The 24,972-nt window shown below is 38.5% G+C and overlaps 1 protein-coding gene across 8 annotated transcripts in view; it reads right to left on the bottom strand.

The window, feature by feature from the left end:
- The window catches only part of RBBP5 (RB binding protein 5, histone lysine methyltransferase complex subunit), a 938,867-nt gene extending 918,439 nt beyond the window's left edge, over positions 1-20,428 (bottom strand). For 4 of the 8 annotated variants that reach the window (XM_083359227.1, XM_083359228.1, XM_083359226.1 and 1 more), the window contains exons 1-13: positions 20,323-20,428; positions 18,133-18,158; positions 17,690-17,862; positions 16,617-16,757; positions 14,562-14,724; positions 13,232-13,341; positions 12,415-12,534; positions 10,799-10,952; positions 10,630-10,701; positions 9,549-9,666; positions 6,382-6,451; positions 5,645-5,874; positions 3,848-4,042 (exon numbers count right to left, since the gene is read on the bottom strand). In XM_083359227.1, coding sequence (XP_083215353.1) covers positions 3,848-4,042; positions 5,645-5,874; positions 6,382-6,451; positions 9,549-9,666; positions 10,630-10,701; positions 10,799-10,952; positions 12,415-12,534; positions 13,232-13,341; positions 14,562-14,724; positions 16,617-16,757; positions 17,690-17,862; positions 18,133-18,158; positions 20,323-20,341 — 1,591 coding nt within the window. In that variant the 5' untranslated portion in view covers positions 20,342-20,428. The remainder of the gene's footprint in view (positions 1-3,847; positions 4,043-5,644; positions 5,875-6,381; positions 6,452-9,548; positions 9,667-10,629; positions 10,702-10,798; positions 10,953-12,414; positions 12,535-13,231; positions 13,342-14,561; positions 14,725-16,616; positions 16,758-17,689; positions 17,863-18,132; positions 18,159-20,322) is intronic. The other 4 variants (XM_083359230.1, XM_083359232.1, XM_083359231.1 and 1 more) reach the window with 1 other exon arrangement.
- Positions 20,429-24,972: the final 4,544 nt, after the last annotated feature.

The following is a 24,972-nucleotide window of genomic DNA, read 5'->3' as shown; positions in this document are numbered from 1 at the left end:
GAATTAAGATCACCGGGAGAGATATCAACAACCTAAGATATGCAGATGATACCACTCTAATGGCAGAAAGTGAAGAAGAACTAAAGAGCCTCTTGTTGTGGGTGAAGAAGGAGAGTGCAAAAGTTGGGTTTAAACTTAACATTAAGAAAACCAAGATCATGGCATCCGGCTCTCTCAATTCCTGGCAAACAGATGGGGAAGAAATGGAGGTAGTGACAGATTTTATTTTCCTAGGCTCCAAAATCGCTGAAGATGGGGACTGTAGCCAAGAAATTAAAAGACGCTTGCTCCTGGGGAGGAAAGCCATGGCAAATCTAGACAGCACACTAAAAAGCAGACACATCACCCTGCCAACAAAAGTGCGTATAGTCAAGGCTATGGTCTTCCCAGTTGCAATGTATGGCAGTGAAAGTTGGACCATAAGAAAGGCTGAGCGCCAAAGAATTGAGGCCTTTGAACTATGGTGCTGGAGAAGACTCCTGCGAGTCCCTTGGACTGCAAGGCATTCAAACCATTCAGTCCTAGAGGAGATCAACCCTGTCTGCTCTTTAGAAGGCCAGATCCTGAAGTTGAAACTCAAATACTTTGGCCACCTAATGAGAAGGAAGGACTCACTGGAAAAGAGCCTAATGCTGGGAAAGATTGAGGGCAATAGAAGGGGACGACAGAGAATGAGGTGGCTGGATGGAGTCACTGAACCAGAAGGCGTGACCCTAAATGGACTCCAGAAGATGGTAGAGGACAGGAAGGCCTGGAGGAATGTCGTCCATGGGGTCGCGATGGGTCAGACACGACTTCGCAGCTAACAACAACTGATGTTCCACAGGATCCCTCTCCAACCTTCTAGAGCTGATCTCTGGGCTGGTGGTGGAAAAACCCTGCCTGCTCATTGGGGCTGGCTTCAATGAAACCCGGGGATTAACAGGTCCCGTAGAAACCATTAGGAAAGTGCCCTTTAATGTCATTTAATCACACTTATTTCTACATAGGAACAGGATAGCTTTTATACAGACACCCACATATATACACATGCACACAAATAAAAAGCTTCTGATTATTTCTGAACAAATGTTGAACAGTTTAAAAACTAAAATTAGCTCTCAGGAAAAAAATGGAAGCAAGTTTATGACTTGGAAAGCTGCCAAGCTTCCTAATCATCTTTCGTAAGCAACAATTCAGGGGATAATATCATCATAAAAGCAACAAAACAGGAGCAGAGCAGGAAGGACAATGAGCAAGCTGGGTAACAGTGGGCCAGCAATGAGGAAAAGAAGGTTCTGGGAATTGTAAAATTCACAGCAATACCTACTGAGCTTCAAGGACACACAAAATATTTTAGGCTGAGTTACCTTTGAGTATCAACTTAACAGCTATTACAAAAAATGTCAAAATCACTTAATGTTTCACTTATACCCATTTCTTTTATCATTGAGCCTTATCAAGCAATTGAGCAGAAAATAGTCTTGTCATCTGTATACAGATTGGAAGGATGAAAATGGTTTTACTCAGTCTGAAAGGCGAAGCAAGTGAGTACAGGTAGTCCTCGACTTACAGCAGTTCATTTAGTGACCATGCAAAATTACAACGGCACTGAAAAAAAGTGATTTGTGACCCATTTTTCACACTTACAACCATTGCAGCATCTCCATGGTTGTGTGATCAAAATTCAGACGCTTGGCAACTGACGCGCATTTATGGTGGCTGCAGCGTCCCTGGGGTCACGTGATCATTTTTTTGGGTGATTTTCCGACAAGCAAAATGGATAGGGAAGCCATGCTTGTTTAACAAACATGTTACTAACTTAACAACTGCATTGATTCACTGTGGCAAGACAGTTTGAAATTGGACAAAACTCGCTTAACAAATGTTTCACTTAGCAATGGAAATTTTGGACTCAGTTGTGGTCGTAGATCAAGGGCTACCTGTACAGAATTTTTAAAAATTCAATGTAATGGAATCAGTTTGAAACCCTGCCCCTTTGTCAATTAGTATCGTTGAACTTGAGGAAAGCAAACATCTTAGCACCGAGATTCTCTGCTAGTAGCCCAGTAGCAGAAAGGTGATTTTTCTCCCTAAGAGTTTAGAGCGGAACATTAAGGTTTCCCATAGGGAGAATGGGTTGCTCCTCCCAATTGCTCCAGGATTTCTAGGGGTATTTCGAACAATACCCAGCACAAGGGAAAGTAGTTCCTCCCTCCCAGTAGTAACACTGAAAAGCGACAGGAACTTCAAAGCAAATTCTAGGGGAAAAGGTCAGACAGAATTCATTGTCTCATCGGGGAAGGATGGTTATCTTCTACCCATGAAAAAGATCCTTCATGGCAAATCCAATGCTCTACTTTTCAACATTGAGAAGAGAATCTTCAAAATTGGGACATACAAAAATAATTGCTAAGAGGATGTGATATATTGTTCTATGAGAACTTCAGGAATTCCCTTAACAAAGGACGTAATAAAAGCCCATGTAGTAACTTTATAGATAGGGAGTCACAGGGAGGGAAAAAAGCAAACTGGCTACATTTGCCACAAAAAATGAGCTAGGTATGGAAGACCTATCAGGTGATCTGCTAAAGGCAGATTAAATAATTGAAAACAAAAATAAACAAACAAAAATATTGTTTCTCTGGTGAGCAGAGGCTGGGCAGAGACACACACTGGAAAAAGATATAGATTCGTTCAAATTTTAAGTTTTTCACTTTCAATACATTAGAAAAAGAATAATATTCAAGGATTTATTTTTAGAAATTCCCTATAATATATTTCCAAAAGTACAAAGAATTGGGGGCATTTGCATCCATAAGCAAAAGGCTGGTGCCACTAAAAGCAATGGCAGTCTGTTGCTTCTAGCAATGCCAGAGCAACAATAATTAAAATGGTGAGAAAGGAGAGGTAGAAGAAAAGTGTTATCTACATTATGCTTGTTTATGCAACCATCTTTTCTGGTCTGAACTGGTAAAACATCCTTGTTAAAGACTAAATGCTGGATCCTGCATGTTTTGGCCAACATAGTAGCAGTACGTGATAGCATGCAGTTTGCAATCAAAGCCTCTACTGCCATTGCTAGAGCTCACAGCTGGAGGCCGAGTTCAAGAAATGTTAGAAAGATGCTTCAAAGTGTCTAATAAATTCCACAGCTTAGAAATAAGACAAGATAAATGCTCAACAAAGTTCTTAGCAACCTGCTGAAAATGGAGTTTGCAGGAACATAAGTAAGGTTCAAGGGATGCTCTTCCCTACTCTAGCAGCTGTTGCATTTTTTTTATTCCTGCCTAGTGGAGCAAAGGGAGGAGCAAACAGGTTTTTCAGAATGCCCTTCTCAACTGTAGGCAAAGTACACATAAAGAAAGGTATATATTACACACACACACACACACACACACACACACACACACACAGCCTTTCAAAAGCCTTTTAAAATACTCTTAATTTTTAGCATCTGCAAAGAGTATGACATTTAAAAAATGATAGCAGTTGCATTCTGAAAAGAATCTTAGTTTCCACTATTTCTATCACTTTATTTTCGGCTTCTGGGACTTCCTTTAACAGCAAATTTGGAAATTGTGAAATAATAATGAACTAAAGAGAATCAACAGCAACAGCTTGCTTCTCCTTATGGTAAAATTGCATTATTATTTTTGTAGGGTTCACATTCTTGAAGAATGCGTGTTATAGAACCTACCAATATTTGGGATGAATTGGAAAAGTACAATTCTGTCTATCCTTGAGAGTGCAGAAACTAAACATTTAGCAAGCAAGGTAGTGTTTGAGAAGTTCAAATGCTCAGAATAGGCCATTTCTGTACAAAGCAAGGTCACCAAGCAAGCAGATGCTCATGGTGGGTCCTTACCTGGCAAAGGCTGTCCCAGCTCCGCCTGCACTTTACCCTTCGCTGCTCCTTCCAGAGGTAAAGAACCTCTGTCCCCTTTGTAGAGTTTCGGTTTAAATGGAGAATCTTTCTCTTTACCTTTTGATCCTTTAGGTCTCCCTGCTTGCTTCTTCTTGGATTTACCATCTCCTTTTACACCCAGCAGTGGATGGACTTCTGTAAAAGTTTAGAACAGAAGTGTATTTTCATTAAAAAAGAGAGAGAGAGAGAGAGAGAGAGAGAGAGAGGGAGGGAGGGAGGGAGGGAGGAAACTAATCTATTCATTCTCTTGTTTATTTTCCAAATCTGTGCAGATCAAGGCACACAGTTGTATGTAAAAGTTTAGGCACCTATGGTCAAATGTCAATGAACTGAACTATAGGAACAAAAACTGACACCATGGTACAAAGTATATGTTTCTGCAAACATACCTACTTATAATTTATGTGCAGGTCTTTACAGATTCAAAGTAAGTAAACAGTGAATGTGTTAGTGGCAAAACTTTGGACAGCTGAATTAATAGACTCCAAATGTTTCTTGTAGTCAGCTAAGAGCTTTTTCCATCTTGCTTTTGAATTTTCTTTCTGTTAATTATCCTTGCAGGAACATTCACAAGTCTCCTTGTATGCATTGCATGTTTAAATTCTCCCCAGAGAATTTATTTATCTATCCAGTCTGGGGGCTCTGAAGACCACTCCAAAGCCTTTAGCTTTCTTTTCTATAAGAACTTCCCAGACGCATTAGAACTATATTTGAGATCACTGTCTTGTTGAAACAGCCACCTCTTTTCACCTTCATTTTTTTTACCTGATTACGAGACATTAGCTTTCAGGATATGATGATTTTAACTGAAGCCATTCTTCCTTTCCCCTGCACCTAATCTACCCCTGAAAAGAAGTTAGGCATTTCAGCAACTGCATCACCATCTTAAGACCAGATGACCTGATTCTCTTCACTGAAGCAAAGAGACAATGCAATTTGCTTCAAAAGAGCTTTGTCCATCCCCTATAGTCACTTCAGTCATTTCTTTGGAATTTGGCAAGGGAATTCTGAAGGTGATTATTTTCTGGCAAGGCCTGCTGCATCTTTGATGACTTATGCTAAAGGCACTGTCCACTCTTAAGGCCTGTTCCTCCAAGGTTTTGGCAAATAATCCAGAAGAATTAAATGGTATACCCTCCAAAGCACATGTTATTCTTGCAATGCTTGGTCTGCACCGTGTGCCAAAAATTTCTCGCAGATCTGGTGAGTGCTGTGAAGGTTGAGCCATTTGCTTCCTCTGAAGCACTCACACCATCTTTTGCCAATCCAGAGGAGACATTATATGCCTTCACTGATCAATATTTAGAGAGATGTGCTCTTTCCAAAAGCTTTTGGTGAACCACCTGGAGAAGGCAGAGTGCTCTCACAATTCTTGCCAAAGCTTTGTGAATCAGAGTAAAGAGAAGTAACATGTGAAATAACTTTAAATTTTATGTAATGAGGTAAAGGGTGGGGAAGATGTCCAATTCAGAAGCATTCTTTTCTGGGTGATAAGCTGGTCCCATAGAAAATAAGAGCAATAATAAATGTCAGAATTCTGCTTTCTTGAAAAGTAAATATACTATCCCTTCATTTCTTAAATGAATCATAATGTCCAGTAATTCAGAAAAAATGTGAGCATCTATTCTGCAGACTACTGAAAATTAATCCTGTTGGCAGTATGGACTGAAGGACAGATCATGATTCTTTTAATATGTCTATCTAACTATAAAGGAATGAAAAGGAATCCCTACGCACCATCATTAGGTACTCCCTGCAGTTCTATGGTGGTTGTTTTAGGTTTCTTCTTTGGAGGCTGAGGTCCATCAGACAAAGATGGCCGCTTCTTCTCGGAGCCTATTCCTTCATCAGGTAAAGCAGTCTGAACTGCATCTGGTGGAGGCCCATATGGATTTTCCTCTGGGTCTTCCACCTCAGGAGCAATAGGCAAGTAGAGTAAAGCTTTAGAGTCTTCTAGTTCTTCATCACTGTCAGAGAAATAATTTATTTTGCTCATTAGCAACACACAGCTCATGGGGAAAGGAATGTTCCTTCATTTGATTTTGTATTCTTGCCTCTCCTAGAGTATTATCACCCCTACATTAACCATTCAAATGCACGCTGTGAAGGCATCTCGCATATGGCAAAAAAGAAAACCCCTCTCAATAACAGTCCTGGTTTGCTAATAAGTTTCACCACAAATTACATTAATCACACAACTTTTATAAGAGAAAAGCATTCTTCGGAAACTTGGAAGAAGGATATTTAAATAGATGCTATTTAAAACAGACTCTTGGACGAGGGTATTTTTGATCAGAACTGGCTTCCTATTCATATCACAGATCTTTTAGAGCTTCAAGGTTAATCTGCTTCAGTAAACATTACTGAATGGACAGGACTTGATTCTGAAATATACACAAATAATTCATGCTCATAATTTTAATCAACTAAAATTTCTTTATAGTCTTGTAATAGCTGGGCCGTTACCAATTTACCTGCTACAAAAAGCTGCAATAGGGTCTACACTAGTTACATCCACTTCCTCATCTTCTGCAGCATCAGCACCTGTCAAGCAATGAAAGTCAGAATCACAAATTAGGGGACCATTAGCATTTACTTGATAAGCGCTGTTCTGCACTAGCAAATCAGTGGAGACCAAAGGATAGTAAACCATAATATTAAACATATACTGTTATTGCTTCGAGGTAATAGAATGCCCTCCTAAGGGATGCACCATTAATTCAGATGCTGTTCTGTTTAAAATATCATTAACACTAAGTCGCTCATGTAAAACATTTGCAAAGTAACAAAGCATCCAGAATTAAATGTTATTTAATAGAACTCTCTTAAATTGGAGCATTTAAAATGTTTTACTCTTTTGTTTATGGAAATTTATTACTGAATTTTTTTTATCATTCTTTATTACTTTTAGACTATACTGCTTTGGGCTCTTTTGAGCGCAAAAGCATTAAACAAAACTTCTCATAAAAATAGGCATTGACAATGTTTGCTATCCTCTAGCAATCTGTCAACGCTGCTAACATCGGATGTTCTTGCTCTGACAACAGATGAAAATGCAGCCATTTTCTCTATGCTTTTAGAATTAGTTGATACTGGGAGGATGGAATGGGATGAGAGCCCAGCTAGTCATAACAATAATAACTTTGTTGTGGGGAACCCAAGGACATTGGGCCCAGAGCTGATACCATTTTGGTGGGTTGGAGAGCTGGGGAAGAAGCACACGCTTCAAGCTAATTGGGGAATGTGATTTATGACTGTTTATTGGAGGTGGGACTTGTCCTTTGTTACTTTGTATCCAGGGGAGGGGAATTTAGTTTTTGGGTTCAACTATGTAGTGCCGATACTTTGTTTCCCGAATAAAAGATAATTTAAGGTAAACAATGCCTCGAAGTTCTTTTAAAGGGTTTCATCTGACGGAACCATGACAATCTCCTTGAAAGATTTATTAGATTATTTAAACAATAGCTATATTTTTAAGTAACACATTCAACTGCCCCGGACCTTCGTTCATTTCGCCGGGACCTAAAAACCTGGCTCTTTGAGCTATCTGGTCTGGACTGAGGGGTTTTAATGTTTTTAAATTGTGATTTTAATTTTTTGGGGCTAGACTTAATTTAATTTAATTTTTATTTTATATTGTATTGTTTTTAAATTTTGCCTTGTAAACCGCCCTGAGTCCTTCGGGAGTAGGGCGGTATATAAACCAAATTAATAATAAATAATAAATAATAAATAATAATAAACTTTATTATGCTTTTAATAGATGTTTCATGTAATGTTGCTTGATTCAATATAATATAATGTAATGTAATGTAATGTAATGTAATATAATATAATAATATATTACAGAACAATTCTATATTTGTATATGCATACTTTTTATGTGTCCAATAAAACAATAAACTTTTAAACATTAAACATTTACAGAATCATTTTAAAAAAATAAAATGAAACAATAAATGCAATGAAACAATCACAACAAAAGTCATACCATTCATTATTCCAAAGTAGGCAATTAATTGTTTATCTTAAAACAGTCCTGATTATAGGCTCAGAAATTATAAACAATAGAGAAAGGAAAAGCTAAGAAAGATAAAGCCCTGGCATAAGGTATACATTTTCAGATAGAAGGATGAAGTTATGAATATTGTCGGAAATAAGTCCCATCCACCAATGTTTCTTGTTCCCCAGAAAGGATTGTTACAAATAATCCACCCTAATATATAATTTACAAGGTAGTATTTAAAAGTGTGTTCAGATATACCCAAGAACAATTTATTCGGCAGGGATTACAACAATTAATACTAAGACAATAATCAGTAATTACAGAAGATTAATTATACATATTGTGATCACCCAAGTTAGAAGGCTGTACTCTATATTGCTAATTTGAATGAGGGACATCAGGTACCGTAATCAGAAAAACATGTTAATGGTAACTAGGCCTTTAAAGTTTTTAGTCTGGATCCATAGCAGTAAACTTATACAATGAAAGAAAACAACAAATAAAGCAGACACATAGATGTCATTCTTTATAGAAGTTTTTTGTTTAAATCATCTTAATGCAAGCTTAGAAAAATGCTCTATTTGTGTAACTTTGCCACATAAAACTTTTACACTATATATATTCAAAATGAAAAACACAGATCACCTAGACTAAAAATTTATTTATGCACATTCCACACAGGCGGGGCGAGAGGAGAGAAGCAGAGCGCCAAAATTCAAACAGCTGTCAACAAGCCTGACGGAACAAGAACGGGGCAATTGATTACGGGAAGGCGGGAGCCGAACAGACCCGTAACATGCTCATTAGCTAAACGATTGGCTTTGCAGAGACTATAAGAACGTGCTCCTCAATCCTGGCTTAAACTCTGATAATGTCATCACACACTGACGAAAGCTAAGTTTTAAATAATTTTTTAGAATATACCCAAGACTCATATTTATTTTAAATATCCGAGTCCCAGGTGTATTTATTTGTAAAAAGGAAGACAGATTGATCTCCGGGAGAGAAGATATATTTCACACTAAGCTTTCGTTAGCCGCTGCTAACATTATCAAAGAGTAAGCCAATATTGGAGATACACACACAAACACACACACGTTCTAAAGTTTATGTGGCAAAGTTATACACTTTCTCTATACATATCAATATAACTGGGACTTGGTATAACCTGTATGGGCAAAGATGTGTTTTATTTTATAAAGTATAATTTCTGACAATTGTACCATATTAACAAAAAGACAAACTGCTCTACTTATAAATGTGAAATGACTCATACCAAACATTCTTTAAAGCACAGCAGTGCAGAGCTTCTTTAATTTTACACTACCTTCACTATTTTAAAGATTAAGGTTAGGTCACATATATTCACTTAGCATGGACCCCAGTTCTGAAGCTTCACACGGCTTTCTTATAGTTGCTGGGCTCCAAGCAAGCTGCTAGCAGCTGTGGCTGTCAGCAGATGAAGACAACCATCATCTGTTGGTTGGACGATTCAACAAAAAGCAGTATGTTTTCATCTCCTACCACAAAGATATCCAATTTGCCATGATAAGGGGAAAAATGCTGGATTCAAATGGGCATTGACATTTCCAGCAGTTATTCTTGTTTTAAAATTTAAAATAATATATTAATTACCTGTCTGTTCTGGCTCACTTTTATCTTCATCTTCAATGTCAAATTCAGACTCCCGTTCTTCATATTCTACATTTTCATCCAGCTCTTTAAAATCAGGTGCAAAGGCACTCCAGTTTTCCTAAACCATAAATCCCCCCCACCAAAAAAACATTTCAAACTTGTGATGCCATGTAACAGATAAGCACCATGTAAGCAATGAGCAACAGCTTTTCCATCATACCATGCTATATACTGAGCAGCAAACTCACACTATGGCCCTCCTGGTCCAAAAAAGGTGTTTCCAGTGTCGATTGTGACTCACTACATAAAGGTTCTACTCAAAAGCCAGTTTGGGCCAACCCTTCGATCCTGGTCTTTGCACCAAAAGCCTGAAACCTCCTGCTTCCTGAAACAGTCACTCTCCCATAACCTAATAATGTTGTTACCCTGTGCTTTGGACTCTTGTGATTTGAACTTGTTTGATTAAACTTCTGTATGCTTGCACAAAAACCCTGCCTGCTGGTGCTTGTCTTTTGCTTAAATATGAAGTGAAAGTCTAGCACCTCAACTTCTCTGGGTGTCCCTGATTGTTCTGGAACATAACAGAAGAGGTAATCTAAGTCGGGGGTATCAAACTGCCGGCCGGCAGGCCGGATGCGTCATGCGGAAGCCGCACCCACTCCATTGCCAGCAATGGCAAAACCGTCCCGATACATTGCGCGACGTCACGTGACGTCGTCAGCTTGACAGGTCTGATCTAAGTCATCATGGTCAAGTTCTCCTTCAGTGCAAAAAAATTAAACAAGAAGACAAACAGCTGTCAAGCTTTCACCTTAAGCACATCCAATGAAGGCGAGTCTATCATCTCTCTGTATAATTGGTTCTACTGTCAAATTGCTTTCCATATTAGGATTTTTAAAAACATTTAGAATCTAGATGGTTCTTGCGTTCTTTTATATTATTCTGTATTCTGTATTTATTTAGAATACAAATCCTAGTGACGTTTATGCATATTGTAAAAATATTTAGAATAAATGAAAAACAGTCGCCACCCAAAATCCAAATGTAAAAGACTAACAAAATGCAGCAGAATTCTACCTACCACTTGATTCTGTGCCCATATAGATACCACTCCACTGGAAATAGAAGCAATGATTGGTCGGACAGGATGCCACTAGAATTGCAGTAAGAAAGAGAACAGTGGCACATATATTAAAAAGAATTCAGGTCAATTATTCTGACAAAATAGAATGGAAAGATGGAGCACTTACTGCCACATCCAGCAACAGCTCTCCCCTAGTGCCATGCAGGATTTTCACAAGGTTGCCAATACTTTTCTCCCAAATGTACAGAGCATGCTGACGGGCTGACCCTGCAACAATATATTCCCCGTCACCAGAGAAACAGCATTTTTTCCAAGGTGTCCTACAGAAAAGAAATTAGCAGAAAAAGTTAATTGATTCTTTCAAGAGCAGTAAAAATAAAAGATTCCAACCCCCCCCTAAGTCCCATCCCCCTCTAACAAAGCTTTCTCTGGAGACAATGACATATTATTCCGAAAATGCACATTGCAAATTCTGCTATGTAAATGTAACTATTCGAGTCAAGTTATATTTCCCAAATTGATTAACTGGACCATCAATCCTTGGGTGATTATTTAGAAAAGCTATTGCAAAGTGTAATAGAAAATATAAAAATAAACTGCATCGCTGTACTTTTCCAGACTCTAAAGTTCTGCTCAGGACAGATCTGGGCTTACACAAGATTAATAAAAAGAAGGTTCTGTTTCAACAGAAACAGCCTTTAAAATATACAAATGAAAATGGACATAAAAGCAAACAACTCTGCAAATCTGTCTAAAATCATTTGTTGGCTTATCTTGTCACAGAATTATCTGCATCAATAATTTGAGCTTTTTTTTTTATTAAGAGCCACCCAGAACTTGTTGCAAGGTAGGCACTATATAAATTTTTCAAATAAATCAATAGCTAATAGGAAGACCCAAGTGACTGGCTGATCTCAAAAGGCCTAAGCAGCAATTCCCCCAGTTAGGACTAGGATGGGAGACCAACAGCAAATTCTAGGGCAGACATGTCAAACACAAGGCCCGGGGGCCAGATCCGGCCCGCAAAGTGGTTTCATGTGGCCCGCAAAGCCATCCTGAAAACAGTAAGGGAACGGCCCCCACTGCCTTGGCCCTGGCCCAGAGACCCTCCTTCTGCCAGAGACCCTCAGATCTGTCCCACTCCTGCCCAGGCCCCCATACGCACCCTTGATGCGAACGATGTAGAGCTGGCCACGCCCACCCAGCAGGCCATACGCACTCTAGCCATGCCCACCCAGTAGGCCACGCCCACCCTGGCCATACCCACCCGGCCCCTTGAGGGCAACCGCAATGCTGATGCGGCCCTCAATGAAATTGAGTTTGACACCCCTGTTCTAGGGCTATAAATCAAACCAGTAAGTAGGGGAAAAAAAGACACAACCATTTCATTTTATTGTTAAGAAAACAACATGGATAAATCCATGTAATTACTAGAAGCTGAGCCTGACATTTAGAAATTTGAGTAATCTTCATAGGATTATGTTGTAAAAGTAAGTTTCAGTTTTTGAAAGAGTTACTACTAATAATTATACAATCCTACCCATGTAGATTGAGGTCTTCTTTTTGTAAATGGGGGATCAGTAGTGAGGGATCAATGGTCAGGGAAGCCTGTCATATAGGACAAGTTGAATATTTGAATGAATAATTATTGTTTTGGAAGGTCACAAAGCAAACAGCTATGTAAGAGGCTTAACTATTATTAGCTATTCAATTAAATACTGAATATTACAAAGGAAATATATTCTGATGCCTTAAAATACTTAAGCTACTTTACACATTTACCTGTTCACCAAATCTTGCAGTTTTTGCATTGGTTCTGGTTCCCCATCTCTACCACAGGTCAAGATTTCCCGGCCATCATAAACTCGGATTATGCGATCAGCAGTATTTATGAGAAAGCAACTGGAACATGGAAATATATTAATATGCAACAATGATAGCCTAAAAGCTATACGAACAAACTTAGCTGAAGATCATACAATCTAATGCAAACTCAAAATTCTAAAATTGTCCTTATCTAAAAGATGTCTCAAAACATTTCAAAAGGCAAAAGAAAGCCATTCTGAAAAATAAGCCCAAGTATTAATCCATTGATATAAATGGGCATTGAATTTAAATTAAATTTTAGCTGCAGGTGGTACCAATCAGGACATCTGGGGAACTAACATAGCTAATTAGGGAAGGAACATAGCTTTATTCTACGATATATGAGATGTGTAAAGAAACCTTCAAATTCAAGTCCTTGTTAAAAGATAAAGAACTAAGTGACAGGAAATAATACTATATGAGTTTGACCAGAACGAACAATACCAGCCTAGACAAACAAGATCCTGCATACCAGGCAATTTCCTATGCTTTTCTCATAAATCCAGATACTCTCATAATTTAACCTCATTTTGAAATGAATTATTGTCATCGTTGCAGAACACTCACAGAACGTGTGTTGAGAGGAACAGAATTATATTCAGTAATTCCACTCCATATCACAAGTGGGAACAATTTAAAATTGTCTACACAAATGGAATTTGCGGGGAAAAAAGCTTTTCACCATTATGCTTTCAGTGAATAAATTGTAAAGCTCTGACTGACTTCAACTCACCTTCCTTTTCGAGCAAATTCTATAGATTTAATTGCAGTAGTGTTGCTGGTTCCTGTTGTCACTCTGAAGGAAGCAACAAGGTCCTGAGTGTCTGTCCTTAACACTAAGATCTGAAAAAGAAAGAAAAAATGTGTACCATCTTACTACCTAAAACTTGTACGAAAAATCAATGAATTGCAAAGGTATACAGTTCACCCCAACTATATACCCTTGCAATTTTATTTTACTCCATAACTTATCAAACAGTAAGCAAGGATCTTAAAACATTAAAAATGAAACAAAGCTTTACATTTAACATTGCAATATTACAGCAGGTATTAAAAACTCAACATAGGCTGCCAATAGTATAGATATCATTTTGCACAGTAGTATCTTTCCAAATGAGAATAGCATCATTAAGAAATGTTTTACAGAATTACTATAATTACTATAAGAAATTTCAATTGAATGTTTGAACCCAAAAATTTCTGGCATTTTTACAAGTTCACCCTTCATATTGTCCAATGTCAGTTATCTTTACCAGTCACATGCCAACAAACATCCTCACTCCTGAGTAAGCTAGAATTTTTTCTGTATTATATATTACATGTTATATCATAAAACTCAATTGTTAAAAGCCTCAAGTAACAGACTAATTAACAGTTTTGTGAATTCTCTGGAACAAGCAAGACCTAGATCAGCCCAAACAAAACCAGATGTATGGTTATACAATAGCATTTAAGACAGTAGTCATGTAGAATCCTTGATCAATGTAGTAGGGTAATATACTTTTTCTGCATTTATCTATTGTTCATGAATGTGTGGTATCTCTCTGAGCAATAAAATATTCACTGCATGACATCTAGTGGACATATGGCAAATACAACAACCCTTCAAACAAACTGGTGAATAAGTGTGGCCAAACACATTGAATGATTATGGGTCATCAACTCAATGCTGACTTTTTCCGACAGACAGATCTGTCCCCAGCTTTTCCAATAGTTTATCCATCACTGCTGTAATTAAGTCCAAACAACTTATTGCTTGTGATCCCTTTCTTTTCTCTCCTGCCATCTTTCCCAGCATTATAGACTTCTCCAGAGGGCTATGTCTATGCATAATGTGTCCAAAGTATGATCATTCAGCCTTATCATTAAAGCAGACTCCTCTGTGATTATTGAAAAGCTTCATTGAATTCAATGGGATTAATATGACAAGAGCAAGGACTGCATCCCTATGCTGCAGAACTAATTTTTATTTACCAGATACAAATTCCATTTATGTCCATGGGTTTTACCTTTGAGACAGGTTTAGGGTATAGAACAAACAAAACAATATAATTATTTCTCACCTTCCCTTTAGCATTCCCTGTGTAGATATATTCCCCTCGTCGATCAAAAGAAGCTACCACATTGAGATCAGAATCATCATCTACTGGTAGGACAACATGCTTCGAATCAGACAATGTTAGCATTACTGGGGCAGATTTCATTGGACATACTAATACTCTGTTTCTAAAGAAATAGAAAAACAAGAAACAAAGAAAAATTCCCAAACATCAAGCAACACATCATCAAGAACACGAAAGACACAAGGGAAGTATGTTTTTCCCCTGAAAAAAAATGAGTCATATTTTGTACTCATAAACAAGCGGGATTAATAAATCAATTCAGTATCGTTCATATTCTAGTTAATACAATTGTTATATCTGGTAATTATGTTTTCATTTCCCCATACACAGATACATTCATTTCATTTTTATTCCATATGTCATCTAAGAAATCAATAAAATAAAGGGACAAAGATGACATTCTCTAATGAGGAAACCTTCTGAATAACCTTTCAGGTCAGGCCCTCATGAAATGTAACAGTGATTATTCAGCAGAATTAGTGATCCAGTAAAGGTATTTGATGTGATCTGGCTAGGGGATGAGAAGAATGAGGAGAAATGAAGCTAGAAACAATTAAGTGACAGTATTCCTGTCACTCATGATTCTAACAATATTGGAACTAGTGATCCTATTCTTAAACTCAACAAATTCACAGAATCTCTTGCTTGTATCTGTTGACAATAACTGAAAACCAGAGCTTTAGCTATTTAATCATAGAAAGAATTGCTTAATGAAAATCCAGGACTAGGGATTGAGCTTCACAGAAGTGAGAGACTAGTCAATAGGCATGTAAGTGCTGACAGGAGAACAAACTCTGCAGTGACTCTTTAATGAGTCTCTGCTGTTTACTGAGTTTATTTAATGTGCTCACTCACTTTGGGCAGTGTTAAGAACAATTTGTCAATATCTCTTATAAATATCCGGCATTGCTGCATCTAGGAATTTCTCTAATCTTGTTTTTTGCATCTTCTGTGGATTTACTGCCTAGTGATAACATACTAGTTTCAAACCCTGCTTTCCTGTTTGACCATGAGTTTGACCTCAAAGACATTGCAAAATGATTTTTTCATAGGCTGTATTAATACAGTTTGCTGTTACAGAGTCTGAGCCTATTTATACTGGGCCTAAGGCAGATTCTATGCCTGCTATTTTGCCTCCTGGCAACTTGGCATGCCAGCACAGGAAATAATAATAATAATAATTAATAATTTATACCTTAAATATAATAAACACATAGACAGCTGTGCGACCACCCACAATAATAATGTTTAAATGTATGCTGCCTGACTCTCAACTCTAGATGGCTCACTACAATCAAAGAAATTTCAAAACATTTCATGAAATATAATGATAAAAGATGACAAGCAAACAGACCAAGTGGAATGAAGTAATGGTCTCACTTTCTGTCATCAAGGTCCTAGATAAAGACCCAAATTCTCATGGCTATTCTAAACAACAGCAAAACGGGGATGTGAACCTTGCAGGGAACCTCACATCTTCTCAAACTGCCAGATTAAGAGACTTTGTATTTTGTATATTTGCATTTTGCACATTTGTATTTCCATATGTATTTAGGAAAATACATATGGAAGAAAAATCCCTAGGGAAATTCCACAAAGTTTAGAACAGTATCAAGATTCACAAGCAAGAGTAACACAGATATTGATAGTGGGAATGAAAGGCAAGATTTTTCTCTATCACCTAACATGTATGCTGCATGTGCTTCAAAAAACAATACTGAATTCTGAGAACCTTAGATCTCAATGCTATCAACCTACTGATGCACTGACCCACAGTTTTTCAGATATACTTTCTTATTCCTGGAGCCAATATATTTACAGTGGTGATCACACTGTATGCCCAACCTAGCCAATTTTTGTTTTTGTTGTTAAGCTGCATAGTAAAAAAATTGTTTTGACTACAACCCATGAAAAGGTATTATAACTTGCATATACTTCAAAGGAATTATCTAGATTACTACTGTTTTTTTTAAAAAAGGTGTTAATATTACTTACTGATCACGGGGATGATACTGGACTTTCAAAATAGGAGAAGGAAAACGAAACCTCTGATCACAATCACCAGTCAAAACATCCCACTGAGACACCATATTATCAGTTGATGCACTCACTAACTTATGACCATCTCGACTCCAACTGAAAGAGAAAGATCTAGATAGCCTCTCAGTACAACCTTCACCATCCTGATCAAATATGTTGACAAGCCTTCTGCAGCACTCCCAATCTTTAATTTCCAAAAAACATTTATAGAACCAAATGCCTTGTAAGTTCAATGGAAAAATCATGTATTACAACCTTAATGCATCTTTATGTATCACCTATTACAGTGATGGCGAACCTTTTAGAGACTGCAACCCAAAACCCACTTAATGTATCATTGGGTGCTGGGTAGGCATGGCCCATTGGGTGGGTGTGGCCCATTGGGTGGGCATGGCTGCGGTGGTAATGGCAGACTGGTTGGGACTAAAAAGTTCAATCTATCAATTCCAACTTTGCGAGATCTTTTTTTCCCGTGTGAAGTTGAAATTGACTGATTGATTGAACCTTTTTTTTCTTTTTTTTTTTTTTTGCACACGGCAGTGGAAACCTAAAGCGAAAAGGTTTATATAACCCAGCTGAAGGCCAAGGACTGGGGCGATGGCGCGCGTGCCAACAGAGAGGGCTCTGAGTGCCACCTGTGGCACCCGTGCCATAGGTTCGCCACCACGGACCTATTAGCTGGTATCAAAACAAACTGACTGCATATGTATTTGAGAATCAAATTGACTGAAATTTTTATTGGAACAACTTTCGCTACCCAAAATACTGAACACTTCAACCCAATTCATTTTTTGGTACAGCTGCTAATGTAAAGTTCACCCAAAGTTTTGAGCTGCCTAGCTGTCATCTATGCACATTCCTGAACTGTAGCATCCAGTAATAAAAACTAGTAATATTCTAATAAAATGCCCAAAGTTTAAATGTATGAAAATTGTACAATAAATGCATGCAGAGTTCTTTTTTCTGACCTCATCTGCAGGCACATCATCCATAAAGCAAATTAAATTTGTATTAGCATAATTCCTTACCATAATGAACAAACTGGGTGAATATGGGCACTTATTATTTTTGCAATGCCCCTTGTCAAGAAATCCCAAATGACAATTCGACCATCATTACAACCCACTGCTAGAAGAGTGCCCCATCTGTTAAAAGTACATGTAAGAGCCATACTAATACAGTCCAATGTGCCATCAGCTTCCTGAAAACAAAAAAGGGATAGAAACAATGGAGAGATTTCATGTATAGGTTACATAACCATCTTACTTCACCCCATGAAATGCAAATACAGTAAATAACTTGTCGCAATGTTCATGTAATAAGTTGAAGATTTAAGTCACACAGTCTATTTCATGTGTATGAGCATATACCAAGAATTCTCCTTTCTATTTCAGCAAAATAGTCACAAACAAACAATATTACAAAATATTTATACAAGGGTAAATACATATATATGTATATATATATATACCTCTGGATAGTTCTGCCCAAAGGATTCTGAAAAAAAAGAAGGAAATATGAAGGAAATTCAAAAATGCCTCATTGTTGCATGCTATATTACTGAAAATCTAATGATAGGGGAATGTACTGAAATAATAAATCTGACCTATAAATCAGTAGCAATAGTTACAATATTATATCTGCTATCCAGAAATTGAAGGAATTTTTAGCAATGAGGTTCAAGTAATTTAATATGTTTAAATTGAAAAATTAAAATCTTATTTGCTATACTGGTAAAATTAAACAATATTTACTATTATTGGATGAGCAAAATATAAATTCCTTGCTGCAGGAATCTCAACATTTTATCCAAAATTATCTTTTGGATTCCAACAACTATATAATCATCAAAATTAAAGTACTTCTTAAAGTTAGAAATGTTCAAAAATGGAATATTACCATGCCTGAAGGGGAAGCAATTAGTAAATATGAAACTTTTTTTTAAAAAAAGAAACATACATAGGTTTTCTTTTTGACAGATCACTTTGGAAGTAATTATCTAGTGAGGTCCATTAATTCTCATTTATACTCCAAACCCTTTAACCGTAACTTCACCTCAAGTGAAATAGGCACGTACAGGACTGCCTTAACTGGTCTAGAAAAAGATGCACTCCTGTTCAAAATGCTAGGAAAGCTGGTACTTTTGCCAGATATTCCTTTATCACGTAATTTATACTACTTAAATCATTTGTAACTCATCAACACAATACTTTGAAAGTTAAAATACAGTAGTGAAATAACCTGACCTCAATATTACATTAAAGAGGTTCCTCGCTATATATAATGGATTTTTCTCGGGGGGGGGGGGGAAGACCAGCAAAAGAGAAAAGACCCGGCCCATCTAAAACAATTCTCAAAACCGGGTCCATGGGGGTCCCATGCAGGCGCCCGCGGCATAACTCTGCCTGATATATATTTGAATATCAGTACCTCGGATTGGTAGTTAGTTAGGCTGTTGTTTTGAGCTCCAAGCTTGGCAATTTGGTTGCAAACGTTTCGTCAACCAAGTCGAGGAGACGTCGTCAGGGCGCTTGGAATTGTGCTCGTCTGTCGGAGCGCTGGCCTTGCAATACCTTTTATGTGATGAAAATTGGTACGGATGTTGTTTATTCGGATATTTTTGAGTCACGGTCTGATTTCGGACTGGGGTCTTCAAACTTGGCCCTTTTATGACTTGTGGACTTCAACTCCCAGAATTCCTCAGCCAGGCACACTGACTGAGGAATTCTGGGAGTTGAAGTCCACAAGTCATAAAAGGGCCAAGTTTGAAGACCCCTGGGTCACTAAAATATCCGAATAAACAACATCCATACCAATTTGCCTCACGCAAAAGGTATTGCAAAAAAGGCCAGTGCACCGACAGACGAGCACAATTCCAAGCGCCCTGACGACGTCTCCTCGACTTGGTACGGATGTTGTTCATTCGGATATTTCTGAGTCACGGTCTGATTTCGGACTAAAACAGGGGTCTTCAAACTTGGCCCTTTTATGACTTGTGGACTTCAACTCCCAGAATTCCTCAGCCAGCGTGCCTGGCTGAGGAATTCTGGGAGTTGAAGTCCACAAGTCATAAAAGGGCCAAGTTTGAAGACCCCTGGGTCACTAAAACATCCGAATAAACAACATCCATACCAATTTGCCTCACGCAAAAGGTATTGCAAAAAAAAAAAAAAAAAGGCCAGCGCACCGACAGACGAGCACAATTCCAAGCGCCCTGACGACGTCTCCTCGACTGGTTGACGAAACGTTCGCAACGAAAATTGCCAAGCTCGGAGCTCCAACCAACAGCATTAAATCTGCTTCTCGTCTCCTGGACTCTTTTGCATTTCAACCGCCCCAAATGGTTTTGAAGCGACCGGGAGGGAGGCAGCGTCCCGCCGTTTCCGCATCGCCGGACAGCTGTGCCCGCTTCTGCAAACGGGATGAAGGGAAATGCGCCCCGCCGCCGCCGCTTCCCGCGTTCCGGTCAAAGAAGCAACCCAGGGGCCCTTTCTTCCCCCCCCCCCAGCCAGTTCCAACACCGCGATGCTTTACCGCCCACAAACGCGCCTCCCCGGGTTTATCCCGCAGCTCGTCTGCTCATCGTCCCCGCCGCCTGCCCCGTCCATGCATCCCAGCCGCAAGTAAAGAGCGGCGACCAAAGCGCCTTCTCCCCACGCACCGAGCAACTCCAGGTTCATCTTGCTCACACTCTTCTTCCGTCCGATCCCGCTTCGGACGCAAAGACCCGAAGGCCCCCACCCGAAGGGGATGCCGCCTTAACTGAGCCTGATGAAAACGTTTTTTGCTTTTTTTATTTCCTCACGGCTTCCGTCCTTCTCTGCGTCGTACAAAATAATCGCTCACCGTTTGCGTACCCAAACATTTCCTAAAAGCGGAGAACAACATGGCGAGAGCCATTTTGGCGGGGGTGGAGAAAACAGGCAGCGCCGTGGACAGACCGGCATCAGCACAACCTACTAATATAAACCGTGCTGAAACAAAGCGAGGTGAAAGGAGTTCCGATTACGGATTCGAAAGAGGCAGAGAGGGAAGTGGAAACAAGGGATAATGAAAGGAGAAAGAGAGCAAAGAGGAAGAGAGATGGGGAACTGGCTGGGGAAAGGAGTCAACCGAGGTAGCCGCGGAATCTAAAATTTAAACCAGGGGTCTTCAAACTCGGCCCTTTTATGACTCATGGACTTCAACTCCCACAATTCCTCAGCCAGGCATGCTGGCTGAGGAATTCTGGGAGTTGGAGTCCATGAGTCATAAAAGGGCCGAGTTTGAAGACTCCTGATTTTAAACAGTTCACGATCGTGAATGAATGTCAGGAACTATGTGTACCTCTGAGCTTTGGGGATGCCGCTAACAGTGTGCAAGTAAATCTTTATACAATATTAGAAATCTTGTGCAGAACACTGTTGAGTATGCTTTGATTAAACGTGGGGTTGTGCCACTCTTGTGATTTACTGCCCAAACGGGCCAATAATTTAGACATAGCAGGGAATGCTACATGTGACACAGCTACAGACAATGCTGAAAACCTAGTCTATCTTAATGAAAAGCGCTGTAAGAAAGCTTCATTGAACAAGGCCTTAATGAGCAGTGGAAGTCAGTGTTTATGGACCTAGTATTTGGCTTAAAATATAAGAAGCATAAGTAATGTCTGAATAATAAATCAAATCAAAGCCACTGTGTAGGTACCTAAAACTTTAAAAAAATGGGGAAAGGGTACAACAGATCTAAATGAAAGTTGCCTGATTTTGTAGAATGGAGTTAAATATATGCAATGAAAGAAGGTGTAGGTTTAATTCTGTGTGTTGGGAGGGGGTGTCTGTAAATTTGATAAATACAAAGAAATAATTGTGAAAGAACAACACTGAACTGGTATTGTGGCAGCTTATGATTGCTGATAATTGCATGTTATGCTCTTGTGAAAGTAAATCAAAATTGGTGTGAATGGGATATATAAGTTGTGTGGTAGACCAAGGTGAGATGGGGTCAAGAATGAATGTGGTGAACAAAAACTCAGTAGTCTGAGTTGGAACAAGATATGAGTCACTGTAGCCATGTCCTCTTAGCCTAGGTCAGGGGTCGGCAACCTCGGCTCTTTTATGACTCGTGGACTTCAACTCCCAGAATTCCTGAGCCAGCTATGCTGGCTCAGGAATTCTGGGAGTTGAAGTCCACGAGTCATAAAAGAGCCGAGGTTGCCGACCCCTGGCCTAGGTAATGCCATAATTGTGTACTAGCCAAAGCTGGTCTAACGCTCCTTCTGCCATGATTTCCACCTATGGGCAAACAGGAACCACAAGTCCAGGAAGACACGTTACCTAGAAACTCAGGCAGTTGAGTTTGGTGTGGAACTGATAAAAATCTAATCCCTAAATTTGAAAGACTAGTCTTGTAAAGTGGCTTTTCCACCCTTACCAACAGCACAAATCACAAGTAATTCAGTCAAAGAAACAAAGCATTTATATGGAATTTATTTATTTCTATTTCACATTTTTAAAATATCCATCTTTTGAAATAATACATGCATTTGGTATATGTGATGCAACATAAAGCAGCAAATCAAACAATAGAAGAGATTAGATACGAGCATTAGACAATAGAAACCATTGATCTTAGATAACATTCCACAAGTAGGAACTTTATGGGTTACATCAGGGGTGTCAAACTCCCGGCCCGTGAGCCAGTTTCATCATACTGAAGCCGCGCCCACCCCATTGCTGGCAATGCAAAAAGAGTCGCGATACGTCGCATCATGTGACGTGGCAAGTTTGACACCCTTGGGTTACATCATCCCCTTTCCCAGCCAAGTTTGTATTTTTCTTAATACTTGCAAATGTATTCACGAACTTCCATAAAATACTCACTGTTGTTTAGTTTATAGTCTAGTTTTTGCATGTAAAATGGCTTTGGCTAAAAAGAAAACATGGTTTCCTGAACTTCAAAAGCAGACATGGGTGCCACGCTAAATATACCTTTATTAAAAAGCTAATAATGAAGCTTGAAATTCCAAGTAACAGTCCCACAAATTATAAATCTGTTCCATCAAGGTTAGTGTTTCTAATCACTACTGGAGCCATCAAGGCAAGCAAAACCTGTGTTATTAGGATTTAGTTTAAGCCTGTTCTCTTCTGATGATACATTCACCACTTCCAAACATTGGGGCAGGACCTCAGCAATCTCACTTGAATACAGATAGTTCTCATTTAGTGACCACAACTGGTACCAGCAACTTAGATGATAAGTGAAGTGGTTACTAAGTGAAAACATGATTTTGCTTATGATCATACTTCAGCTTTCCTTTGCATTGCATATCTTTTGAATGTTGTAAATATGAAATATTTCATCACTACAGTATTGTAACTATGAACAATTGCTTAAAAGACAGTTGCTAAATAAGAACTACCTGTATGAATATGGTAGAAAAGAGTGAGGTGAAACAGTTCAAAGATAAGATAACCTTTATTGTCATTTTTTTTACTGTGGGCACAACAGTTCAAAAAGTATGATGATCTAAATTAACTATTTTTGCTGTATCTCCAGAACATTTTCACAGACCCCCAAATAAATTTACTGCTGAAAGCTTAGTTACAGTTGAAAATGTACTAACCCATTTTGTTTTGGTTGTTCCAAGTCTTTCTGAACAAATGACAGTTTTGATGAGGATTTTGAGGCAGGCAGGAATAGAAGCAATTATCAACAAGTCACAGATACAGGTCCTATATCCAAACAAACAGCAAAATCATGAACCACTGTATTATTTATTTTATTTATTTATTTATTTGATTTGTATACCGCCTTTCTCCCCAAGGACTCAGGGCGGTGAACAGGGACATAAATATCAAAATGCACAAATACAGTATTAGTTGTATCCATGGCAGATTATTCAGTAAGAATTGGACAAGATGATATTGTGAGGCTGACCTCTAAATAAGGTAAGAGAGTTGTTAGCCTCTCTGATGTCTAGAAGAACATAATTAAATATTGTGCTAAATTTATTGGCAAAGATATTTGTTACAACTTAAGCTTTCATGGGTAATGATTAAAGTATTTGTAATGAACTCTTTTATACCAAATTCATTAACTTTTCCCCCCAACAATATTCCTCAGATGCTGTAATTTTCAGGGTCAACTAGATGTACTGGAAGCAGAATGATATTGGGACAAGTGGATGCCATTTTTTTTTAAAAAAAAATCATGTTGCTTAATTTAGATCATTGGGAGACTTCAAACAACAGATTAGAGATATAGATAGAAATCTATGTATATGGTCACTAGGGGTCAAAACAATTTGATAACACATAATCAAACTTAGACTGACCAAAAGAAGGACTGAGGAAGGGAATCAAATACAAGGAAATGGTTATCATAGCATGTTTTGAATAAAAAAAATATTATACTCCCTTTTATAAAGTTGTATAACTTGTTCGTTTTTGGATTATACTGTTCTCAGTGTTAAAAATCTTTTCCAGTCCTGTGTAGTTTAAGAATCAGGACTGGTAACTTTTGTATGCAAAATCTATGTATTGTAAGCAAACAGTTCATGCTCCCAGCTCAAATTCCATGTTATACCACTTTGGAAGCAGTTTAGTTAGCTCTTGAATTTAATATGCTAAATCTCTGACTCTCAAAAAGTTAGCCTTTAAAAAAAATGAACCATTGCTTAAGTTAGTCTAAGGAAAATGTTTTATGGGACCTTAGGCTTGTGCCATTCTGTCTCACATTCCTCAGGAGAGTCATAGAACATAGAATCAGGCTGGAAGAGACTTCAGAGGTCTTCTAGTCCAACCCCCTGCTTAAGGCAGGAGACATTATATCATCCTAATCAAATGGTTATCCCAGGGGTCAGCAACCTGAAACAGTGAAAGAGCCACTCGGAACCGGTTCCCTCACAAAATGAAAACCTGGGAGCCGCAAAAAATATGTGCGCACGCACATACATGCACACATGCGCAGAACAGGTTTTGACTGAAGAGTGGAGCCAAGGTGAGATATGCACCTACCCTGCATATTTGAATTGATTGATTGAACTTTTTTAGTCCCACTTTTTTTTTTGACTGCACATGGCAGAGGACTGGGAGCCACAGGAGACGGCTGAAAGAGCCACATGCGGCTCCGGAGCCGCGGGTTGCAGACCTGTGGGTTATCCAATCTATTAACAAAAGTATTGTCTCACTATATTCTTGGTGTTTTACTGTTGTTAATTTTAACACTTTTATATTTGTATGCCTTTGTAAGCTGCCCAGTCTCTCTGGATGGGCAGCATATAGTAAAGCCTCCTCCTCCTCCTTTTCCTCTGACTTATGGAACTGCTTGC

The sequence above is a fragment of the Vipera ursinii genome (assembly GCF_947247035.1).
Source record: "Vipera ursinii genome assembly, chromosome: 3".
NCBI classification, from domain to species: domain Eukaryota; kingdom Metazoa; phylum Chordata; class Lepidosauria; order Squamata; family Viperidae; genus Vipera; species Vipera ursinii.
The sequence above is the reverse complement of the archived record's forward strand: the minus strand, read 5'-3'. Positions and strand labels throughout refer to the sequence as shown.